Source organism: Anas platyrhynchos, chromosome 10, assembly GCF_047663525.1.
Source record: "Anas platyrhynchos isolate ZD024472 breed Pekin duck chromosome 10, IASCAAS_PekinDuck_T2T, whole genome shotgun sequence".
Classification (NCBI taxonomy): domain Eukaryota; kingdom Metazoa; phylum Chordata; class Aves; order Anseriformes; family Anatidae; genus Anas; species Anas platyrhynchos.
The window spans coordinates 23,853,482-23,877,090 of NC_092596.1; the positions used below are offsets into that span (position 1 = coordinate 23,853,482).

General features: G+C 60.3%; 1 protein-coding gene across 1 annotated transcript in view; it reads left to right on the forward strand.

Moving 5' to 3' along the window:
- EFNB1 (ephrin B1) overlaps positions 1-23,609 on the forward strand; it is a 55,360-nt gene that overhangs the window by 21,884 nt on the left and 9,867 nt on the right. Inside the window, exon 2 of the mRNA XM_038184171.2 lies at positions 11,299-11,576. Coding sequence (XP_038040099.1) covers positions 11,299-11,576 — 278 coding nt within the window. The remainder of the gene's footprint in view (positions 1-11,298; positions 11,577-23,609) is intronic.

A 23,609-nucleotide genomic window follows, 5' to 3' on the forward strand; every position in this document is an offset into this window, starting at 1 on the left:
CTCCCTCTCCCCCCGGCCTCCAGATGAATGGAGCGGGAGCGGGGCTGCAGCCAGAGCACGGGCACGGGCGTTCCTGGGCCTCCCCCAAACCAAAGCAAAACAGAAAAACAAATGGAGCCGAGCGGGGAACCTGAGCTGCTTCCGGCAGATCATTTCATGTCTGCAGCATCCAGGCCTTGGGTTTTGGGTCCGTGCCGCTTCGGAGGAATTCTAGCTTTAGAAATTCCTGGTGGTGAGCGGGGCTTGGCTGCGGGACGTTTTTCCTGGCCGGGGTCCTGCAAGAAGAGCCCGGGCTCTTCGGGGGGCAGGAAGCCCCCTCGCCGACCAGGTGGTCTCGCTGCGCTCTGGGGCGACGTCAGGAGAGGCTCTGCACGCCCTGCCCTTCCTGCTCGCCTCTCCCCTCGCCCTCTCTGTTTTTGGGAGGGTGCCTGTGCATGCCTCCGGAGAGCTGGTCCCCGGGGTGGATGCATGCAGATGTTGACCTCGGTAGGCCTGGCGAAGCTCAAACGAGGGCGTAGGGCTGCAGGGAGCAGCAGAAGGGGAGCGCTTGCTCCTCTGCGCCTCGCCGGGCTGGGGCCCCGCGGCCAGAGCCTGCGCCTCATTGTCTCACTTTTCTCTCCATTCCTACGCCAATTAAAGAGCCGTGTTGCCATTCATGGCCCTTATGGTTTTGTTCAGTTGTCTGTCAGCTCTTGTCAAGCCCTGTTCCCTTCCCCTCCCCCATTTTAAAAAACAAAACCCCTTACAAACCCCGCTTTGAATCGCATCTTACCTCATGCGCAGCGTGGGGCCCCATTGATGGCGGCGGCGCGGGAGATGCCGGCCGCGGAGGCAGGGAGACCGCTCCCCACGCCGCCTTTGTGGGCCGCCGCCGCCGGCCCCCTCCCCGCGGCCTGACAGCATTAATTAGATAGCTCGGCTTGTCTTCATTTCTTGGAGGGGAGGCGCGGGACGGTGCCACTCGAGGGAGGGAAACGCAGCCGCCCGCGCTTATTTATTTATTTGGTGGTATTTTGGCCAGCTCCTGGGCAATGCCGCTTATTGTCCTGGGGGAATAAGGAGTTTGCAGGAGTGGCTCTGCATGCAGGGCAGGGCTGGGTGCCCAGGCAGTGTGCTGTCCCTCGTCCTGCCCTGCCAGCACCTGCCACCCCCCCAAAGCGGGGTCCGGGGCCCGCGGTCCCCCCGGAGCCGCTGCCACCGCTCGCGGAGAGCGCTGCAGGTGGCAGCAGCAGCCCGCGCGAGTGGCCTGGCCCCAATTAAATCTCCTCCAAAGTGCCTCAATTACCGTCTTGTTTTTAATTTTCCTCGTGGGGTTGGGTAAATAGCATTTGTTGGGATGGCTTGGGTGCGTGGGGCGCTGCGCGGAGCTGGGAGCAAGGAGCCTCGGCGGGCTGCTCACTTCAGCGCCTGGCCCTGGCGAGGGCCATGCGCCTTCCTCCTCCTCCTCCTCCTCCTCCTCCTCAGCCTCATCCCCCCCACGGCCTTGCTGGAAATCCAATGGGGGCACCAGAAGAGCACCTGGTTTGCACTGAAGGAGCAACTGCATGCAGACGAGGAAAGCCCAGAGTTACCCCGAGACAATAAAAACCCAAAGACCCCCCCAAGCTCTGAGGGACGGGGTCATGCAGCCTGGTGGAGTGTCTGTGGGCACCACCACCCTACAACCTGGACGGCCGATCTGCTTTCTTGTACCAAGACCCCTGGAGCCCTCTTCTGCTCATGGCAAGCGTGGTGCGACCTGGAGCCTCGAGTGCTTGCGGACTGGGAGAGTGGAGGCAGATCTGAGCGTGGGTAGGGAATCCTGCTCGGGGGGACAGAGCGAGCCCGAGGCTGTGGGAATTGTCCTTTTTGCCTGGTGACCTCTGCGAGCTGCTCCTGAACCGGGCTTCCTCTGGTGTGGTGATAACAAAAAGAACGTGGCTGGATGTTGGAGGGACCGTGTTGTCGCCTGGCGGATGGTTGTCCTGGACGAAGAGCATCTCTTCTGATGGAAACGGGCTCTCTGCTCTTCGTCCCTTTGCTAGTTGAGGGACCGCTCACGTTTGGTGATCAGCATCTTGGTGGCCACCGAGCACCTTACGAAAAAAGCTGCTGGTGTTTCTTACAAGGTTGCTGTCACGGCCACTTGCCGAGGTGTGAGGAACGCCCGTCGCGCTCAAATTGAGGTGGACGGCAGCTTGTTTGGGCGCCTTGTACTTGCCACTTGCAATCACGCTCCCTGGAGCTGCCGGGCGAGGATGCAGCTGTGGAGGCCAGCCTGGAGCGAGGCCTCCGTGCCTTTCGGGATGGGGCTGAGCCCCCCCGATGGCCGTGGGTGGCGGAGAGGAGCGCTCCCCCCCCTGGCCTTCCCGTCACAGCCTCCGCCCGGGGCGCCTCGGGCGTCCTCCTCGTGTTTTTCCCCTCGCAGCTGGTGTTTACAGGCCCGCTGCTTACATTTTAGCTCGGGTTTGGTAATAAACCCTGATCAGTCATCGGCGCAGAACTTTGCAGGGGATGACATATGCTGGAGAAACGTTTACTTCAGTGGGTTTCAGTTCATGGGAGGAAATGGTGCTCCTGGGGGGGGGACGCTGGCCCCTCTGCGGCCCAGCTGTGGCTGTGGGGTGTCGCAGGGCCATGGGTTGGTGGTGCCGGGGGACATGTCCCCCACAGAAGGGGTCCCCAGGGGCCTCGCATCTCTGCTCCCTTCTGTGTCCCTCCGGTGTCCCCTCCGGGGCTGATTTTGTGTCCCGTGCACCTTCCCCAGGCGTGCCCCCCGTTACCGCGGGGGGGTTTGGGGGAGCGGCGGCGCTACAAAATGGCAGCCGCCTGGGGGGGGGGGGTTGCCATGGCGACCCGTTTCTGCCTCACTGATGCGTCGTGTAAATCCGTTTAGAAACGAGAAGGGCCTTTTGTCTTTGGGAGGGTTGAATGGGCCTCATTAAACCTGAAACGGGGGAAAAAAGGGCCTTAAAGTGTGTCTGGGAGGGGGACGGGTCGAGTGGGGAGCGGGGGGGCTGCTTGTGGTGGTGTGGAGAGGAGGAGGCAGGGCTGTGGGATGAGGGCTGCCCTTCCCGCGGCCTGCTGGCACCCCGGCTTCGTGTTTAAGTCAAAAAAGCGCGGATTCTGCTCATGCTGCCCCAGCTGATGGTGAAAGCGGGCGAGGGGCCTCCAGCCGGGGGTGCAGCGGGGCGCTGGGGGGCACCAGGACGTGGCCACCCCCTGCCCCCACGCCGCTAACGAGGTGGAATCCCTCGTTAATTCAGCTGCTCTGCTGGGGGGCGGGCAGGGAGCCAGCATTGTGTTTATCATTAAAGGTATTAGGAATGATCCTGAGAATTACGGAGCGGGGCGCATTGCTACAGAGCCGGATAAATTGCTGCAAGGAGCCGGCCGGGGAGATTAGCCGGCCACTTAACGCGGGGGGTAGCCACCAGCCGGCCCTCCTTGGTCGTGGCGACGGGGCCGAACCGCTGGGCGATTCCTTTGCTGAAGTCCTGGGGGTGTGAAATGGCCCCCGGGAGCCCCCCCGGCTGGGGGCTGGGGCTCCCCAAGGACTTGGGGTGGTTGGAGCAGGGGCAGGAGCTCGCCGTGCCGTGCCACACCGTGTCGTGCCTTCACCAGCGGGTGATGCAGGACTTGCAGAGGCCGTGTGGGATGGCATTTGGACCATGTTGGGGGCTGAGCGATGGGCAAAATTGAGCCGGGCAGAGGTGCCGGGGTGCACAGCTCCTCCCTTCGAGCAGCCGAGGCCGAAGGCACGAGCACGCCGCCAGATCGCCGCGTCCCGCTCCCCTCGCCGGGCGGATGCAGCAGAAATAGAAGAGGTCTGCAGAAGGGCAGTGGAAATAATTATACAGAGATTAGCAGGAATAAAAAGATCGAAGGCTCTTCTTAAAGGAGGCTAATAATAGAAGAGCACATGAAAGACGTGGGATCTGAAAGCGCGGGGATGGGGAATGGCGTGCTCCTATTTACCCTTTCTTGCAGCGACGAGAATCTCGACTGCACGAATGGGAAGGCGACAGACACAGATGGGAGGTAGAGGAGGGCCGGGGACCGCTTCATTCAAGTTGTAATTAACTTCCTTCCACTGGATATCTTTGTTCCCGAGAATTTAACAGGAGTCAAAAGGAAGGGATCGGACTGTAATAACACTGGGCGTTGGAAAAGAAAGTTGTAAGAGCCCTCCAGCCTCAGTGCATGAACTCTGGGGATGGTGGGGAGGAACCTGATTTTCTTGGTGCCCCAGCACGGTGCTGCCGCTCTGGGATGGATGTGGGCACTGGGCCGGGCTGTGTCTGCTCTGAGGATGCTGTTCTGCCACGGCATGGGCGGTGTGAAGGTGCTCTGGTGGTCCCAGAGCTTGCTCCTGACCCCTTGGTTCACCTGGCGTGCTGAAAATAAGGCTTCAGCCAGTGGTTGGGCACCTGCACAGCTCTCCCAGGTTCCGCACGTTGCACTAATGCTTTTCAGAAGTTTTTCATGAGTTTTCCAGCGTTTTTACTGGGTTGTTTCAGCTTTCAGAGCTGCTGGCTTGTTCCCCTGTTTGATCTCGTTTCCCAGCTCCCGCGAGCTGTGGTGGGGAGCTGCAGGAGCTGGGGCATGCCAAATGGCAGCGAGTGCCCAACGCCGCCCAGCTGGGCACTTCTGGCAGCTCTTAACTTCGTTTTTGGAGACCTAAACGAAGGAAGACAACTCCAAAACATGCTCTTCTACTGTGGTCTTAAAGTCCTGAAAGCCTGGATGAATCTGGAGCTCTTGTGTACCAGTATCTGCCCCCTGTAAATGGGTGCTTGCTGTCCTCTGCTCGCCGTGCATCGCTCAGCCTCGGCTGCTAAAAGTAGATGTCCTCCTTGGAAGATGCTTATTTCTGGGTTTCTTTGAAGAAAACAGCATTTAGCATATGTCATCTTCTATGTATGTCAGAATTAATGCTTTAGAGTATCTTATCCAGCGAGGGGGTTGTTGTTCGGTGTTGTTCTGTTTTCTGCGAAGCCGGAGATAAAGTGAAAGGTGCGTTTTGTTCTTCAGACACAGGGAAACGTGATGCCTGCCCAGAGGTTTTGTACTTCTCAGGATTCAAGGAGCGCCTGGGCTGGGAGATGGGTTGCTTGCAAGTGCGTTAACCCATTCTTTAAAAAAAACAAAACACAACACATGTTCAAGCAATTTACCAGTCATGTTCGCCCTAAGGAAGAACTGCCTAACCACTGGCGTGTTTCTGGAGGTGCCAGATGCCCTATCTGCGGAGCACTGGGCTTTGCAGGTGGTGTTTTGACCATGTTAGCCCGTCCACTTTCAAACGTGACCTGGCCTGCTAGCCCGTGCATGCCCACGGGAAGAAGAAAAGCCAGCAGTGCGTGCACGTGCGGAGAGGAGGAGCGAGGTGCTGTGCCCAGCATGACTCCTGAGCCTGCTCGGGTCAAGCATCCGTGCTTTTCCTCCTTGTCCCCTTGTTCCTGGGCTGGCTGATGTGGCTGGTATGACTTGTGGTCTTGCAGGAGCCCCCCCGGCCTCCCGTGGGGCTGCTTCTCCTTGAGGCTGAGGTTTGAGCGTCTCAGCTGCTGGTGGAGGTGTCCTCCCTTGGTGGGAGCATGGCAGGGATGCCCCCTCCTGCCCATCACCATGCTGGCACAGGCTGGGGCTGGATGGTGTGGATCCGAGGGGGAGGAGGCAGCAGCCCCCTTCCTTCGCTTGGGGAAGATGCTGGGGCTGCACGGTGTTGTGTAAACTCTCGCTTGGGCGGTGAAACAAAGGCTGCTGAAATCCCCCCAGGTAGCCCAGCGGCATATTTTGAGGGATTATCCCTTATCAGCCCAGTCCTCTTCCTCTCCTGTTAAATCTCCTCTGTGATATCAGGGTGGCTGCACCTGACACCAGACACTTCGAGGTGGGGAGCGCATCACCTGTGTCACTCAGTCGGGTCCCACTTGTCACTCCTGTGTCACTCCGTGGGGTCTCACCGAAGCTTTTTGGAGCCCAAGCCCCTGCACAGTGAGGGGGTAGCCCTGGGAAAGCCTGGGCTGGAAGCCATGGGCTTCCAATGGACTTGCCCCCTGGGGGGACTTGCCCATGGGCTTGCCCCTTGGATTCCAACTGCAGGGGGGCTGGGGGCTCCCCCAGTGACCCCTGAGCCCCTGGCCGGGGCCGGGGGGGCAGCCCCTTGGTTGGGTTTCTCTGCTCAGGCATCTCCGGCTCGCGGAGGCTGGCTGCCAACAGAGCTCCCCTTGTTTACCCAACTCGGAGGAATCGGTTTACAAGGCTCACAAATACCCTTTTCACCTTTCCCATCAGAAAACACCTCCCGAAACAATGAGGAAATTGGACGCTGCCACCTGATAGCTCCCAAGGAACCTGCAGGGCCAGGAATTTGCGGGGCCGCGGGGCCGGCCGGTGCGCGGGGCCACCTCGCTGGGATGCTCCTCGGCGGCACGGGGACCCTGAACCCGGCGGGGCTGCGGGTGGCAGCTCCAGGTGCCCCCCAAATCACCCCGGGGGCCTTCCCGTCGTGAGCCTGCTGGTAACAGCTCCGTTCCAGCACGTGCCTGCAGCACCGTAACATTATTTTTATTTTTTCGAACTGGAATGGCTGCAGTTAATCCTTCCCACCTTTGACACCAAAAGCAAAGATGCTGAGATGTTTTTTGAGCTCTTAACCGGCGATGGTACAAATGGCGAATGAACCAAAGCAGAAATATGCTCCTCCTCCTGGGGGGGGCACAGGGGGGCAGCGGGGAAGAGGAGCCCTGCGGCGTGCTCCCCGGGGAGGTGCCTGCTGGCAGGTACAGATGGAGCTGAGCTGGAGTCGGCTGCGTGGCCTGCTGCCCGGTCACAGCAGCGCTGCACTCGGGGGTGACAAAGTCCTTCAACCGTCTCCTGCGGCTGCGAGGCTCGATCTCATGAAGCACTTGAGATTTCCAGATAAAAAGGAGGCCCAGCTGAGCGGAGCACGCTTCCCGATTCGCATCGGCTTTAAGTGCCTGCCTCTGGTTTTGTAGCGACTTGGACGGCTTCAGCCTTTAGACTTGGGAGGTCCTTGGGGAAGACACGTCTTGGCATGTGTGGCAGCCCGGGCTTCTCCTGCCTCGCAAAGCTTTTCCTTCCTCTGCTGCGTGCCTGGCATCCGTGGTGGCACGGGCAGACCTTGCTGCAGGACTGGAGCCGTGTGTGCTCCCCTTGGCCCTGGCACAAGAGCATCCCTGCGAGGTGCTGGGAGAGGAGAGGGGGGCACGGGGTGGCCGGGCAGCTCAGCACTGCTCCCCCAAAGCCATTGTGCCGCGGTTTGCTTGGAAGAGCCACGAGGGCCGGGGGCTTTTGGAGGCTGGGGGTGTCGGGGAGGGTGCTGTGTGCGTCTGGCCAGGGCTGCCTGCTGAAGACAAGCATGTGTGTGTTTGCTGTCGCATTTGCAGGAGCAGGAGCAAGCGATGGGCTGCTGGGCTTGCCCATTCATGGTTTCCATGGCTTGGCTGGGGAACGCCGGTGCCAGCACGCACGGTGCAGGATTAGCCCCCAGAGGGACACCACGCGCTCGCTGCTGGAGCATCCCCCTGTGTGCACCCCCTGCCAGCCTTGCTCTGCTTGCAGGAGCCGTGCCGTGCCGTGCTGTGCCATGCTGTGCCGTACCGTGCCGTGCCGTGCCATGCCAGGCTGCCTGCCCTGGCTAACCGCGTGCTGCCCGCTCCATCCCCGCTCCTGCAGCGCTGGTGCGGGTGGCCGCGGGGTCCCCGGAGCTGGCTCGCGCTGGCTGGAGCCGTCTGAGGCTGGGATGTAAGTAGGTTATTGCTGTGAGCAACAGCCATCCTCCTTCTCAGTGCTTCGCCAGTCTGCCGTATCCTAATTTAAGTTGTCTAATACACTGCATGTCTCGGAGAGCATCCCAGAGTGCTTTATTATGCAGATGTCAGTCACAGTTTCGTCGTTAAGGTCGAATTGAATTTGATTTCCCCCCACACCTTCGAGCAGGGAAATCAGGCTCTGTCTGTGTGATGAATGCGGCAGATCCTCCCCAAAATTACAGCGAGCGCTCTCAGGGCTCAGCGAGTTTCCCTTTTAATTTAAAAGTAATCTGCTCATTCCTCCCAGTTAGCCTGAGTTTGGAGATGTGTCCTTGTAAAGACAAATCCCCGTGTGCCAAGGGGCTAAGCCCGGTTGGGCCCTCATGAAGTAAAATCTCTCAAATGCAAAACTTGGAGTAATAACGTGCAGAGGCGACTCCTCAGCCGGTTTGGATGCCTCTCCCTCTGCGGTTCTTGTGATGAATGTTGCTTTTCACCTCCTCTGTTGCACTTTCCTGGAGAACTGGGCTCTCACCTAATGGGAGCCATTTGCAGTCTTCCCTGGAACGGCTGTCACCGGCCGTGGCTTGTGACAAAAAAAAAAAGAAAATAGGGGGAAAAAATCGTGATGTGGAGCTAAGAGTTCAAAGCACAATGAGGGAGGTGTCGGGAAGGCAGTTTTGGGGGTTTCTTATGGCTAATGCTGAGCAGCCTCGTAGCTTGGAAACAGCCCTGCTCCTAGAGAAGGGAGGGAGCGCACTAAGGGGGAAATGGAGGAGAAAAAATCAGGGAAATTGAAGGACAAAGGGCAAAACGTGCACGCGCGCAGGAATGCTGCTGGCAGGAAGCGGCAGGCGGAGGGTGCGCGGTGTCTGAGTGGCGGTGGGCCGTGATGCAAAGCAGATCCAAAGCAGATCCCGCCCGGCCTCCCCGGGGAGCTGTGGGGATTGCTGCGGCCCCGGGGCGTGCGAGAGCCCCCAGGCTCCGTGGCCACTGCGGCCGGCAGCTGGTTCGTGCTCAATTCTCACGTAGGGAGTCTGGAAAGCCTTCCGAGGCTGATCCCTGGGCACAAGCTCTGTGCTGCTGAAGCTGAGGCTGAGCGTCTATGTCGGAAAATTGGTTTATGGCTTTGTCCTCAAAACAAATACAGTGTGCACGGGCCTCGTTGCCGAGTTCTGGGAGATCACAGAATATCCTGAGTTGGAAGGGACCCTTAAGGATCATCAAGTCCAACTCTTGAGATGAGGGAATGCCAACAGGACACCGTGCCTGGATGTTCTCAGCCGCGTTCCCTCGATGCCTTTATCATCTCTGCCCTCCCTGCATTGCTCCAGCCCTGCTGTGCTTGAAAACCAGTGGACCTGCCGTGAGTGCGGGTGGATGGCACGCGGGCGCTGCAGTTGCCCCGCTGGCCCAGGGGCTGTGATCGGCCCTCCTGGGATGGAGATGGGAGGCGGATAGGAGCCCTCTGCTCTCGCTTGGGAGTTGCGAGACATCTGCTTGACTCGTTTGTGGCTTCCTGTTTGGCATCTTTGGGGCAGGAGGGAGCTGGCAGAGGCTGAAGGAGGGAATTTGAGTCACTCGGGAGCCCTTTGCCAGAAAACGTCTGACTCAGCCCAACTGCGGAGAAATGAATGTGGGATCCAGCTGCCTCGTAGGGTGGGAACCTGTGAGTGAGCATGCAAGTGTTTACTTGTGTTGCATGTCTGTGGCCTCGCGGAGGGTGGGGATGGTGAGCAAGGGGAGGGAGGGGCAGGGGCTTCTTTGCATCTTTGACTAAACGTCTCCGGGGATTGCATCAGGGCGCAGGCAGTGGGTGGGGGCAGCCTTTATCGCGTGTGAGGCTTTTTGGAAGCGCGCTGCTGGCCGGGGGCCAGCTGACCTACTTGGTAGCTCACCTGCCGGCAGCCGGGGCTGCAGCGGCGCCGCCTGCGCTCGGCCTTCCCGGTGGCAGCGGGGCCTCGCAGGGGTTGAGGTCCCTGCTCTGTTTTGGGGCTGCTGCAGGAGATCCTGGTTCCAGGAGCTGGAATTGCTTCCTGCAAGCTTACACCTCTGGTGGAGCTGCCATGGTGCCGGGGTTGGGATGGTCCCAGTTGTCCCCATATTTTTTGCCATGGCAGTTCTCCTGCCGCTGGTGGAGAACCTCGGCTCCTCGGTCCGAGCCGGAGCTCCCCTGATGGGCAGGAGGGATGGGGCGGGCAGCACCCCGTGATGCAGCCCCCCAGGGCTGGGGGCAGCGTGGACAGAAGGCGCCTGTGGAGAGGTGTGGGTGATGCGTGCCCCTCCTGGCTGCCCTACAGCCCAAACCCAGCCTGGGAGCCCTCGCCGAGGGCACCGGGGTGCGTGTGGGCTCGGGCTCCGCCAGCCTTCTCCGAGCCCGGCCGGCGTGGAAAGGTGCTGGAGCTCACACGGTGAGAAGCCTGGAGCCTGGGCTGCTCGGGCTCTGGTTTCAGCTCCCTGGCTTCTTGCTGCGACTTGCAGAGGAGCCACGGAGCAGGTTGGTCCTGTATGCCTGAGCCTGCTCCCCGCTGCCTGCAGTCTCAGCCTGCAGCTGACGCTGGGAGGAGGCAGCCCCGTGGCTCCGGCTCCGCTGCCACGGCAGGGGGCTAGGCAGGGGCTGGCAGCGCAGGGGAGGCCGTGGACGTGCAGCCCGTCGGAGCACGTGCTCCGCTCTGCACCGTGCCCAAATTGCAGGAGGGAGTTGCAGCAGAGATAGCTTTGCAGGAACATCCATTCCCACCTTATCTTCCATCAGGAGCGCATTATGTTGCCTACATCAAAGTGGACGCTCTGCTGCTTCCCTCCGAGTTGCCCTAATCCTCTACTTCACCGTGAAAAAAAAAAATCAGAGTATTGCTCTGCAATAATGAAATCTGAATGTTAATTATCAGCACATTACCTTCCCTCCCTTCCCTGCACAATGCCCTGCCTTCCAGCCCCAAATAGCTTTCCTCCCTCCTCGCTCCTCTCCACCCGGTCCTCCCACGCTCCTGGGCACGCCGTTGAGCTGTGGCAACCGCCGGCTGGGTAGAAGTTGTCCTGCGAGATGCTTCCTTCCCTGCCATGTAAGGACAGGAATTCCTCCGTAACCGGGGCGTGGAAGGGATCCCTCCCTGCGCCCCGTCCTGACGACTGCTCCCGTGCCTAATTACCTGCTGCCCCTAATTACCTGCTGTCCCGCAGGAAGCTCGCTGCCTGGCCCTGGGGCACGGGCGCATGGGCAGAGCCGTGGTGTCTGCGCGAGGAAGGGCAGCAGTGGGGTGGCTCCGCTCCCTCTCCGGCCACGCTGCTTACTGGTGTGTGCTGGTGCCATACTGGGAGGGCTCGGGACGAGCCCCTGGTTCTGGTGGCTGATGTGCTGGCTCTGTGTGCCGTGCTGGTGAAGGAGGAGGAGAACTTGGTGACAAATAAAAAGGCGTTTTGCAGAGGGAGAACATCTGAGTTTATGGCTGAGATGATTTATGGGGGAGCAGGGCTGTGCGCGGGGTGCAACGCCCAGACACGAGTGTCGCTAACGTCTCGCCCTCTCCTCTCCTTGCAGGTTCATGACTGGGAAGGGACTGGTCATCTACCCGGAGATCGGGGACAAACTGGACATTATCTGCCCCAAGGCGGAGCCGTCCAAGCCTTACGAGTACTACAAGCTGTACCTGGTGAAGAAGGACCAGGCCGATGCCTGCAGCACCGTCATGGACCCCAACGTGCTGGTGACGTGCAACCGGCCCGAGCAGGAGATCCGCTTCACCATCAAGTTCCAGGAGTTCAGCCCCAACTACATGGGCCTGGAGTTCAAGCGGCAGCAGGATTACTTCATCACATGTGAGTCGCCGCGCTCTTCCTCGCCGCCGGCCGGACCCCGCGCCGCAGTGCTGGGGGCTGCGGGGGCCTGGACAGTGTCGCCAGGCGCTGCTTTGGGACTTGGCTCCTGCTCAGAGCTGACACGCACGGAAAATATTTCCCGCTGGATGGGAGAAGGGGAGGAATGCGCTGCAGGCCGAGGGGTCCCGGCCCTTATCTGGCCGCCTCGCAGCGCCAGGAGCGGGAATGGTCCCTCTGGAGGGGGTGAGACCTGCCCGCAGCCGAGTGGGTTTGTGTCTGGAGTGGTTTTACAGCTGGAGCTTGGTGCTGTGGGGCCGGAGGTGCTGTGGGGCTGCCCTCATAGGGCTGCCCCAGAGTTGGGATGCTCCTGGTGTAAAATCAGGGATCGGGAGCGATAGTGCCAAATGCTACCAGCTCGGCCGTCCTCGCTGACCGCCGTGGGAAGCAGCCTGGAGAGATGCTCCCAGAGCTTCTTGCGGATGAAATGGCTGTCAGCACGCGGGCCGGGTGCTGTTACTTTTCTGTACAACTTGGAATTGTAGGAGGAAGGAGGCTGGTTTGTCTCTGAGCCCATGGTGCACACAGGGTGCGCCCACGGGTGCCGGCCGGGACATCTCCATCCTCCCTCGTGGCCGTGGGGTTGGTGCTGGGGCTGGGTGATGCCCGCCAGCTCCCTGCCAGCTGGCAGGGATGTGGGCTGGTGCACTGGGGTCACTAAACCCGGTGTTTTTAGCCTCAAATCTTTGCCGTTGGACAGGGTGGTGAGGATCCTGCAGGCAGCCTCTGTCTCGGGGCTGAGGGGCAGGGGGTGCTTGGCTGTGGGGCAGCGCGAGGCTGCCAGCCTGGGTGCTCCTGGTGAGCCCCGTCTGGTGTTGGAGACGGCTTTTTTTCCACCGCAGCACAATCTGAGCGTGCCTGGTGCTGAGGAAGCAGCCAAATGGGCTCCTGCAGGTCAGGTTTCAGCCCGCCCTTGGATCCGTGGCGTACACGTTGCTCAGCTCCAAGGCTGGGCTTGAGCATGGCGTGGTGGAAAAGGGGCTGCAGCAGCTCCTAACCAAAACGTCCCTTCTGGTCATCTGCTCCCAGTGCTGTGTAGCAGGGGCTCCCCATCTTTGCTGCTTTTGGGGTAGAGGCGGGGATGCCAACAGCTGCCCTGTGCCCCATTCCCCCGGGGCACCCCCTGTGCTGCCCGCTCGCCCTTTTGGATTTAGGGCAAACACCTTGAAGCGCTCGGGCAGCGGCTGCTTGGCACGCAGGGTCAGCAGCCCTCCGGGACAAACACGTGAGCCAGAACAAAATTGGGAGCCTAAGGAAGCCCCGGGGAGGAGAAGAGCACGGGTTTCCTCTTTGCCACCCCATAGGAAAAGCCCATAGGTGCCGGCGGAGGGCAGGGCCGGGTGGGCAGAGGCTTTGCCGGGCTCTGCCTTCCCCAGGTGGCTGAGCAGCTTTCCAAATCCTACCAAAGCTGCTGCTCGGCTTCTTCAGCTGCCCGGGGCTCTCGGTGCTGTTTCCACAAGCAGTCCCTCCCCTTGCAGAGGGAGAAAGCTGGAACTGCGTTCTCGATTCCGCCACCAGAAATCCCATACGGACAGATTTTCTCTCTATTCATACCAAAATCCAGTTCCCACCCCAAGCCTGGGGAATCTCCCCGTGATCCGCCACAAAACCCAGCTCAGCCTCCGCGTCCCGGTGCCCAGGTGCCGTCCCCGTCCCCCCGCGGGCTCCCCCCAACCCGCTGCCCCCCGGCGGTGCCCCCTGCCCGCCGCTGCTCTGCCCCCGTCTCGCACCGTTTCTGACTTTAATTTCTCTTGACTGCTCCGCGCTTTGAAGCGAGCCTCGGCGGCGCTGGGACCGGGCGGCCGCTGTGCGCTGAACTTTGGCCCCTGGGTGGGCCGGGGATGCTCCTGTGATCTGCCCGTAGCCTCTGCCCGGCAGCCCCAGGAACCCTTTCTGCCAAGAAAGAAAATAGCCAAAAAAACAAAGTCAAAAGTCTCCCGAGCAGACCACCCACGTGTTGTCTTTTTTTTTTTTTTTTTTTTTTTTTTTTGTTATTCCCCTCTCCCCAAGCTCGCCTGGACACACAAAAGGATTTTTTTTTTTTTCTTCCTTTTCTTTCGCCGGCGGCCCTAAGCCGGGGGAAGCGGCGCGGCGGCGGCCGGGAGCGGGCGGCCGCGGCTCGGTGCCGTCCCCAGCCCCGCTGCGAGAGCCCGCGGCCACCGCACGGCCCCGTCCCAACTCATTCAGGGCCGCCCCCCCGCTCCCCCGCCATCACGTTGGATATGCCAAGCCTCGTTTAGGGCCACTTTTATCACCGAGGGACACTCAGCCCTCGGCTTAGGCTGCTTTAGCGATGAAAAAGGCTTTTGAAAGCGAACGTAACCTCTCCCCATCCCCGGAATCCTCGCGCCGAGCCCCTCGGTGCCAGCTGGAGGCTTTCATTAAAAGCATCTTTTCTCCTGCGGCTGGACAGGGGAAGGTGATTCCTCTTCCTAAGCCTTTTCATAAAGAAAAAGATGCGGGAGCTCCTGGCTGCACGGCCGTGCCGCAGACAAAGGCTCGGTGGGGCTGCTGCCGGCTGCTGGGGCTGCGGCGGGGCGTGGGGAGGAGGAGAGCTGGCATTTGGGGAGCGGGGCGCTTTGCTCCTCTGTTTGCTCCGTGGATGACGGGGGTTCAGGGCAATCCTTGGTTTCATGCGTGTCTTTGGTGCCCTGCAGGCTCCCTCGCTACCAGCTTGGTGCTGGGAGGATGGGGAAGGGGAGCGGGTTCTGCGCTGGGTGGTTCCTGCGTTGCCATATGGGAAGGTGAACGCAGCAGGAAGGAGTTCTCGCTTTTTGCCCCCTAACAGAGCCCATTTGGGGCTTTCTCTGCGAGCCACGAGGCCAAGCCCGTGGGCAGGCTGCTGGGAAGGTAGAGGAGGACTCTCGGGGGGCTCTGCTGTGTGGCAGCGACTCCTGCTCGCCTGCAGGTCACCTGCTGCGGGGTCTCAGAGCCTGTCCGTAACCTCATCGCTCCTCAGCTTTAACTTTTCCCGGTTTCCTGTGGTTTGCTCTGCTTCCGCCGCGTCCTTGTCCCACGCGAATCGCCGTCCTCCCCCTCCCTGGTGGCTGCGCTCTCGGGATGCTTGTGGGCAGCTCCGGCTTCCCCGTCCCCGAGCCAGCCGTACAGGTTTAGCTCTCCTCGCCTCCCTCCGGAATTCTCTCCAGCTCTTAATTGCGCTTGCTGCTATTCTTTGAACCTGCTCCAGTTCTGCTATCTCTGGTAATCAGGTGCCTAGATAGGGAGATGTGCATCCAGCTGTCCTCCTGGCGGCTCCGGGGCAGGAGCCCTGGCCGCAGCCCAGCAGTGCCCCAGCAGCCGCCGGTGCCTGGCAGGGGGATGCCTCGGATGCTGAGTGCCTTCAGCCCAACACTTACCATACCCTTGGGCACGCCAGTTTGTTCTCTGCCATTGCCACGGTTGTGTTTTGGTTGGGACACTGCTCCAGAAGAGCCAAGTCCCTCCAGTCCTGCTCAGTCCCCACTGGCACACGGGACAGGCAGCGCCCTGTGCCTGCGGCACCGCCTGGGTTCCAGGTGGCACCTCTTGGGTACCCCATGGGGACCCCGGCACGCTCATAGTGCCCGACCTGTCCCCATCAACAACAGGGGAAAACAACTCAAAAGTAGCCTTCCTTCTCCTCCAGTTCATTTTCAGAAAATGCTAAAGCAGAGGCGAGGCCGCGGCAGACACTCGCCCCACAAAGCTCGCGCGTTTCCTGTTGACTGTGAGTCGTTAAGCCCTTCAATCCATTTTTGATGTAATAATGTTCGTAATCCAATCTAACCGTTTTTGGCAGCGGGATTCAGAGAGCCCAGATACATGACGCCGACGGTTCCTTTAAACCCCTTGTCTTGCATTTCTGTTTTTAGATGCAATTAGGCCCAACCTGGCAAGAGCTATTGTTGCACGCCATCGCTGCCTCTGCGATGTGGGTTTCATCCCTGGCCCTTTCTTCCTCAGCATTTTTCTATTTCTATTTTAGTTGGAATTTTAATGCGGAGAAGGGGGTCACCTGTGTACTGCCAAGTGCCAGACTCCTCTTTTCTTTCCTTTTTTTCTTTTTTCCCCCTTTATTTTTCCTTTTTTTCTTTTTTTTTTCTTTTTCTTTTTGTTTTCATTTCCTTTTTTTTTTTCCATTTCTTTTTTTTTTCTTTTCTTTCTATGTTTTTTTTTTTTTTTCCTTGAGACACGTTGCCATACTTGTTTTTCTGGCTGCGCCCTGACTCCCGAAATAGCTGCCATGGGTTTAGGAGGCCTGCGAGCCAGCTGGGAGTCGCGGTGTGCGCGAGGGTGTCCGCGGAGCTGCTCCAGGAGCCTCAGCCTTTCTGCAGCCCGCTTGTTTCCTCCCTCACCCCTGCTGTCCCCACGCACACTGAGCTCTCCTCCCTCCCTCCACATGGGCCGTGTGGTGGGTGCTGTGTGGTGGGTGCTGTGCGGTGGGTGCTGTGCAGTGGGGGCCGTGCCGGGTGCCCGCCAGCCAAGCTCTCCGCCGGCTTTCTTTGCTGCCTGCATTTGAATGTGGCCACTTTCATGTACTCCTCAGCTCCCGTCCCACGACTTGTTTGCTGAAGACGAGTTGAAAGCAAAAGTGCTGTTTGATGCCGTGATGAGAGCTGTGAACTTCTGCTGATAAAAACCCAATTAACCAGCTTCCTCATTCTTCACCCAAATGGGCTGGCGCGCGCGTCCTTGCGCCCTGGTGGCGGGGGTGCACGAGCAGAGCCGAGCCCCGGGACATCACCGGGGCCGATGGGGCTGGGGGAGAAGGGGTGGCAGAGGTGGTTTTGGTGAGGAGGAGATGCCCCGGCTTTGGGGCATCCCACAGGAGGTGCTGGGAGGTGTGGGAGCCGTTGGGCTGGTGCTGGGGACAAACGGGCTCTAGCAGTGCCCGCCTCAGAACTTCAAAGCCCCTGCGCTGGACATGTCAAACCCAAATAATGGCCCTTAGACAACACGCGGTTACTTGTCTCGGAGGCTTGTCTGAAGACCGTGACCACAGTAAATGCGATTTTGTTGAGCCCCGTCCCTTAAGCCTCTGCCTCTTTTCTCTTCTCCTCCTCCCTCCTGACCTTTTCGGCTCAGCGTTGTCCCCGCGCAGCCCCTGGCAGCTGATCTCATGGCTCAGCCTTTCATGGCGCTAATAGGGATGAAAAACCCTATCAGAAAGGGCCAGTGTCCCTGTGCCCGGCCAGGAGGTAAATACCCAGCGCTTTGATCTGCTGCTGCCCGGGGGCCCCGCGGGGCCGTGCCCGGTGCGCGCTGCCAGCCCGGCCCCTGCCCGACCTCCTGCGTGGCCGCGGGAGCTGGAGATGGCTCTGCCCGGGGCACGGGGAGGGCTCGCAGGTGGCAGGGCTGCGACACCAGGCTTTGGGCTGAGCCCTCTGGTCTTCATCCAGCAGCTGGGGGATGCTCCATGGTGCAGAAAGTCAGCGGTGCTTCCCGCTGGCAGGCGGCGTCAGGAGGGACCCTGCTCTTCAGCGGTGTGCAGCGCCGAGGGCTTCCTCTGCAGCGCTGGGAGAGATTAAAACATGACTGCGATTCGAGCAAATTTTTGCTAAGACACTTGAAAGGCTGAAGAAGCCTTCAGCTTGAAGATGGCTTGAAAAAAAAACTCACAGCGTGTAGGCACGTCTGGGAAGGGCGTGCAGCTGATAAGCGCCGGCAACCACGTGCTTGGTGTATTTTTAAAATAACTGCTCCTGCCTCGAGACCCTCTCGCTGCTTTTCTCTTTGTTGTCTGTGCACCCGCAGGGCTTTTTTGTCCCCGGGGAGCCGGGACAAGGCTGTCGGAGGAGCTCACCTCCGTGTGTGGGAGTGGGGCTCGCCTCTGCCGGAGCTTTCTCCCTCTTAGCATTTTCATGGGCTTGCAAACATCTCCTCAGCTGTGACCTGGCCTGTCCTCACGCGGAAATACCGTGATTTGTATCTTCTGCTGCACGGTGGGACACTGGGGACTCGTGTGGGAGCTGTGGTTGCTTGGCTGGGCAGTGGTGGAGAGCTGGGGAACCCGCTCGAGATGCCCTGGTGTCCAGGGGGGGTTGGACCAGGTCCCTCCAACCTCAGCCTTTTTGGGATTTTGGGATTCTGTGGAGCGAGAGCACACTGGGGCTGCGGGGAGCACTGCGATGCTTGGGCTGCAAGACGTGCAGCCTGCAAGCCAGCTTGGCTCCGGCAGTAAGGAGTTGCGATACGCAGCTCTTTTCCATCTTTTTTTAATTTCTAATGATCTGCGTTTTGAAATCCTCTTGGCCGGCTTGCCTGCGCTGGTGGAGGCTCCCCAGGTTGCGTGCTGCGCCTCTGGAAACTCGCCTTTCTGGGGAGAAGGGCTTGGAGTTGCTATTTGAAGTTTCTTTGCCCTAGGAGTGATGATTTTCTGCTGCTGCTGTGTGACACCGCCGCTCTTTGATCCCGCGGCGCAGCGCAGGTGTTGGCACAGGTAATTGCAGCCGGCGCGGGGCTGCGAGGGGATGGCACCGGGTGCCTGCTCCCCGCCACCACGGGGCTGGTCCTGCCCTGGGGGGGCACAGGGGACCCTTCTCCATCCTTCCTGCAGGCCCAGCGAGCGGGCACGTCCTCTGCTGGGCAGCCGGGGGGGATTCGGCATCTCCTGGCGGTGCCCGAGTGCTGTGGCTCGGGGGACACCAGGTCCACGTGGCAGCGCCGAGCCCGGCAGGAGGGCGGTGAGGGCCGCGTCCCGTCCCCGTCCCCGCCGTGGGGTTGTTTGCCTGTGCACACAGTGTAAACTTCCCCGCTGCCAGCAGGTTCCTGATGCTTATGCAAAGCGTGCCCGGAATTGCAGGCGGGTTTCCTCCCGGCTGTCCCGCAGCGCTCCCGGAGCTCCTCTCCCTCCCGGCCGCCTTCCACGGCTCCGAGCGCTCTCCCTCGCTTGTGGCTCCGCCAAGCCCGGCGGATTCCACTTCCAGGACATTTGCACATAAATCAGCCGCTCCGGTCCCTGATAACTTTGATTTTTTTGCTCTGAACCGCCTCCAGTTCGGCATCCGGGTGGCGGTGACGCAGCCCTGGCTAACCCCGCTGCTGCAGCTGCAGCCGGGAGGGGAGCGCAGCTCTGCACGTCCCCGTCCCTCTGCCCCTCTGTCCCTCTGTCCCTCTGTCCCTTTGTCCCTCTGTCCTTCCGTGCCACCTTCCTGCTCTCCAGGGACCCGCACTGTCCCCCGCCAGCCGCTCCCCGGCCCCGCGCCGGCAGATTGCCCCGGCAGAGTCACAGATGTTTTGCTACCTAACCGAGGAGATTTACACCCTGTTAAAACTCAATAAGTGCTTTCCTCCTCCCCGCGTCCCAGCGGGGCCCACAAATGACTCTGGCAGAGCATCAGGTGGAGAATTACATGGCACTTTTTTTTTTTTTTTTCCTTTTTGACGTGTAGCTAGCTGCTTGGGGCTGCCACGGAGACGTTGCAAATAACCTTCCCCTCCTGCTGCTGCTGTCTCTTTTTGGAAGGGGGCGGATGGACCTTAAGACAAAGACTTCATTTTGTGACCCGATCCCCCGTGGACGGCTCAGTAGTGGTTGATACTGACGGGTGTGTGGCTGAGCAAGCAAGCAGTGGTCTTGCAGCCTTGACGAGCTTACCTGCCACGTGGCTGTGGCTCTTCATTGCAGTGCTAATTAGGGCTGATGATATTTTTTCCACCAAAAAGCTGTTTTTATGGGAAATTAGGCTCTTGATGTTGTTCCCTGAATTAAAGCATCCCGCGTTGTGCAATAGGAGTGGTGCTTGCCCATTGCCCCAGAGCATCTGTGTGGGGCACATGGGGTGTGGGGGGTGCGTGCTACTCACCCCCCCAAGACCCCAGGGCACTGCCCAGCTGGGGGGTCCATCGAGCACACCGCCCGCTTTGTGGTTTCCACACTGACATGGAACCAGGTGGGAGCCCGGCGGGGCTGCGGCACCACCTGCCCGGTTTGCAGGCTGATGCCGGTCCCTCGCTTTTACCCTTGGTTTTACCCTCCATTTTCCCCTCCCGTTTGTGCCCCTATTTTGATCTTTGTGGTGGTTTGACCCCGGCTGGCAGGAAGCAAACTCCATTGCAGCCAGAGCCCGCGCAACCATTTTTTGATGGGGATTGTTCAAAGCGTCCTGCAGCCTTCTGATTTCCACCAGGCGTTTGCGGCGGCAGAAAAGGCAGCCTGGAAAATCCCAGTCCCTGCCGGCATCCAGTGTAGGCTCCGTTTTGGCCGGTGGCTCTGGCTGCCCGCCCTTGCTGTACGAGAAGCGGGGAGAGGCTGTGGTGGGGTCGGGGCACCCTGCGAGCCCCCGGTGCCCTCAGCCCCAAGGGGGCCGCGTGCCCTGGCCCTGCTGAAGGGGTGCCTCTGAGCAGTGCTCCTACAGCCGTGAAATTCAGAGCAAAACCACAAAATGCTGACCCGGGCTGGACTCAGCACCGTGGGGTCATTTCCTCCTGCCGTGTGTGAGGCTGCGCGGGGGCTGCCCGTGGTGCCGCGGGGGCTCAGGCGAAGGTCTGGGCTTGCATTTCCCTCCCCGGCGCTATATAGGGCTTTGGTGATTCAAAGGTTATTTATTTATAGATAAGCTTGTTTATTTGTTTACGCCTTTCATTTTTAAATGTAGGTTCATGCATTTATTTATGTAGCACTCGCTTATTTAACCAGCTACGGCCAGGGCTGAGCGCCTGCTACGGGTGGGCGTCAGCGGCTCCCTCGCTGCCGGCCCGTGCTCCCCGGGAGGACGTGGTGCTCCTGCCTGCCCAAATCCCCCGTGAGCACCGCTGCAATAAATGGTGCCTTTGTGTCAGCCACCAACTGGCTTCCCCTCGCGCCCTGCCCGGCCTCTCCGCTTGCCCCTGCTCCCCGGACAGCTGGAGCCACGTGGCCATCGCCGGCACCGGCTCCGTCCCCGCTGGCCGGGGTGGGGGTCCCCAGCAGATGTGGCTGTGCCTGTGGGCGCTGTGTTCTCCAGCTCAGGGCTCTTTCCACGCCAGGTGAAGCCATAAAAGCCGCCTTTGCTCGCGGCTCCCAGCTGTTGCTCGAGGTCGATGCCGTCAGCAAAAGCCGAGCGCTTCCAAACAGGAGCTGCGGGGACGCGGGGTGCCCACGGCTGCGGGGTGCGCGGGAAGTGGGGGCACCGGGAGGCTCCTTCCTCACTTAGGGTTTCGCCCTCAGCTCCGTGCTCGACCCATGAAGGAGCTGTGAGTCCCTGGGTAGAGGGAAGGTGAAACCAGCTGCTGGGAACTGAGAAGGAGCCGAGATTCCTGGCTGTTAAATTCCCAGCTTCTGCGCTCCCGGGATGGAGATTTCCAGCCAACACCCGCGGGTTTCTGAACTGTTTGCATTCGGGGGACCCCGAGGAGGCAGAGAGCGGACAGGGAGTGCTGCTTGTGAAACTCTGGCTCGGGGTTTAGGACAGTGCTGGGGCTCCCCATGCTCCGAGGGTGCCCAGGGGAGCAGCGGTACCGGGAGTGAGGAGGCGCAGACCCTGGCACCATGGGGGTTTGGTGGTGTGGGGCAGCGTGGGCTGCTCTGCTCCTTCTCTCCCTAGCAGACAGCAGGGCTGGAGCAGCTCGCCGGCTGCCAGGAGGGTGTGTGAAATCCTAGCCCCGCACCTCCTGCAGGAGCCTGGGGAGGGGCTGGGGCCGGCCTGGCTTGCACAGGCGTTTCTGGGGCTGCGGGGCCCCTTCCCAGCGCAGCTGCTGCTGGGATCGGGTCGGAGGCGGCTCCCGGCCCCGCTGGCACCGTGACAGCTCGGGGCTCTGGCAGCCGACCCGCCGGTGTGCCGCAGCCGATGGGAAGGGCGCTGGGGTGATGTGTGTGGGGAGGGGGTGTCGGGCTCACAGCCCTCCAGCACGGCCCAGGAAGGAAACCCAAATAATCCGAGCAGCAGCGGGAGCGTGGGCTGGTGCCGTGTGGCTGCGTGCCGGTGCTTCAGTAGGGACAGAGAGGGCTGTGACCAGCCAGGGGCTCGCAGGGCGTTCATGTGCAGCCGAGCACACGGTGCTGCTGCTGCCTGGGGACCTGGAAGTGTCCCTGCGGGTCCTCCAGGGCACGGGGAGGGGTGCGCTGGCCCCGCTGGGTGCTCCGCGATGGGGCTGAGCGCTGCTGCAACACCTGCAGGGACGCGGCACCCACCTGCAGCGATGCAGCACCTGCGCTGCGGGCTTTGAGGGTGCAGAAAACAACCTGAAAGACTGGGAGGACGGGGAAGATGGCACGGGCGAGGTTTTTATTTTAAATCCTCCTGGAGTTTGTTTGCGGATGTGCGCAGGAGGCTGCTGGCGTGGGGTCTGCGCACAATGGAGGTGTACGAGGAACGTGCTCGGGGTCACAGGCGACCCGAGCGGGCAGGGCTTTAAGCCTGGTTTGGGTGTCCTGGGTGAGCTGTGCTGGCTCTGAGCTGTTTGTCGAGGCTGCTCTGTGCCAGCTGCCCCTTCGCAGGGCTGAAGATGCAGCGCACAGAGCGCTGCTGGCCTGTGCCTCCCCACCGCCCCTTCTCTGCGCCCAAAGTGCCGTCACCGCGCGCTGCGAGGCCACGTCTGGAGGTGGGAGCTGGCTGCAGAGCCCCGGCACGAGGACAGGAAGGGAAATCCTCTGTGAGCACGGGCCCTGCAGCGGGCTGTGAGATAAAATAGGGAAACTTGAGTCTTTGACACTTTGGGGGCGAGGGAAGGGTTGCGGGGCCAGCGTCCATGCTGGATCCATGCGGCGCTTGGCTGAGCCTGGAGCAGGGCCGCTGTACACAGATGGAAGAGTAATTAAGAATAATAAAAGGAAAGAGACTTGGATTCGCTACAGTCTCAGCACATTAATTGTGCTTTGGGGCCCAAATCATAACGGAGTCCTGCTAGAGGGAATCCAGAAGAGAAACCAAACGTCTCGCTCTGTCCAAGACTGACCGTTTAAGAGACCCTTGCCTTTATCTGCTGCCAGGTATTACTTCCAGAGTTTCCAATCTGCCAAAACCGAGTTCTTGTTTGAAATATTTTTAGTGGAGGAAGAAAAACGATGGTGCAGCTCGAAGGCGCAGCGGTGGGAAGGCAGGGCGTGATGGATCGGGTGCGCAGCTGCGGGCAGGCGCGCGCGGACAGAAAGCTGCCGGTACTGCTTGCTTTGCCTTGGAGCAGAGCACGAGCAGAGCACGAGCAGAGCACAAGCATGAGCACAAGCATGAGCACAAGCGTGGCTTGTCCCCATTCCCCACAGAAGGGCTGTGCCAGCTGGTTGGCACCGGGGCTGGGCTGCTGCATGGCCATCCGGGGGGCTCCTGCACGAGGAGCGGTGCCAGCAAGCTCAGGTCCTGCCTCTGCTTCCACGCCATCTGAGCATCTCCTCCGAGTTGACAAGCAATTACATGGTTAATAGTATCAATGGTAAATCCTCATCACTCGGCAGCCCGGGGCTTAATGCTTCATTAAGGCAAAGGCATCTAATAGCTCCCCGGGCTGGGAGCGGAGCTGCGCTAAGCCTGTGCCGAAGTCGTTTGTCCAGAGGCTGCTTTTGTTCTGCTGCTCCTACAAGACAGCGCGAGTCCCTCCCGAATGGAAGGGGATGGGGGCACGGGGCCCTGCACCCGCCGCTGCTGTGCCCCCCTTGGCTGCCTGTGCTCAGTCCCTGCCGATGGATGGAGTCTGGGGGGCTGAACCTGCCCGGTGCCACGCGTTTCTGAAGGTGTCTACCCCTACTGACACCGTGGTGTCGTTTGGAAAACGATCCTTGCTGTCTCCTGCATCGTGCCCGAGCAGTGGTTTTCTCATCTGAGCCTACGATTGTCTATGTAGCCTTCCTCCCCTGTGTGTCGCCTTGCGTTTGGTGACGTTGGATTTCATCTGCCATTAAAACCGGTCGCTCTGTGCTACCCAGTGCTGCCACAGCTCTGTGCTTGGCTTAGCAGTTATTAGCACAGGTACTTCAGGATCACTCGGGAGCTTTCGTTTCCCTGCTTGCAGTGCACTCCCCGGGCTGTGGGCAGGTGCTGCTGCTAAATCTTCCATTGTGAAAGCAAGAAGCAAAGCGCACGG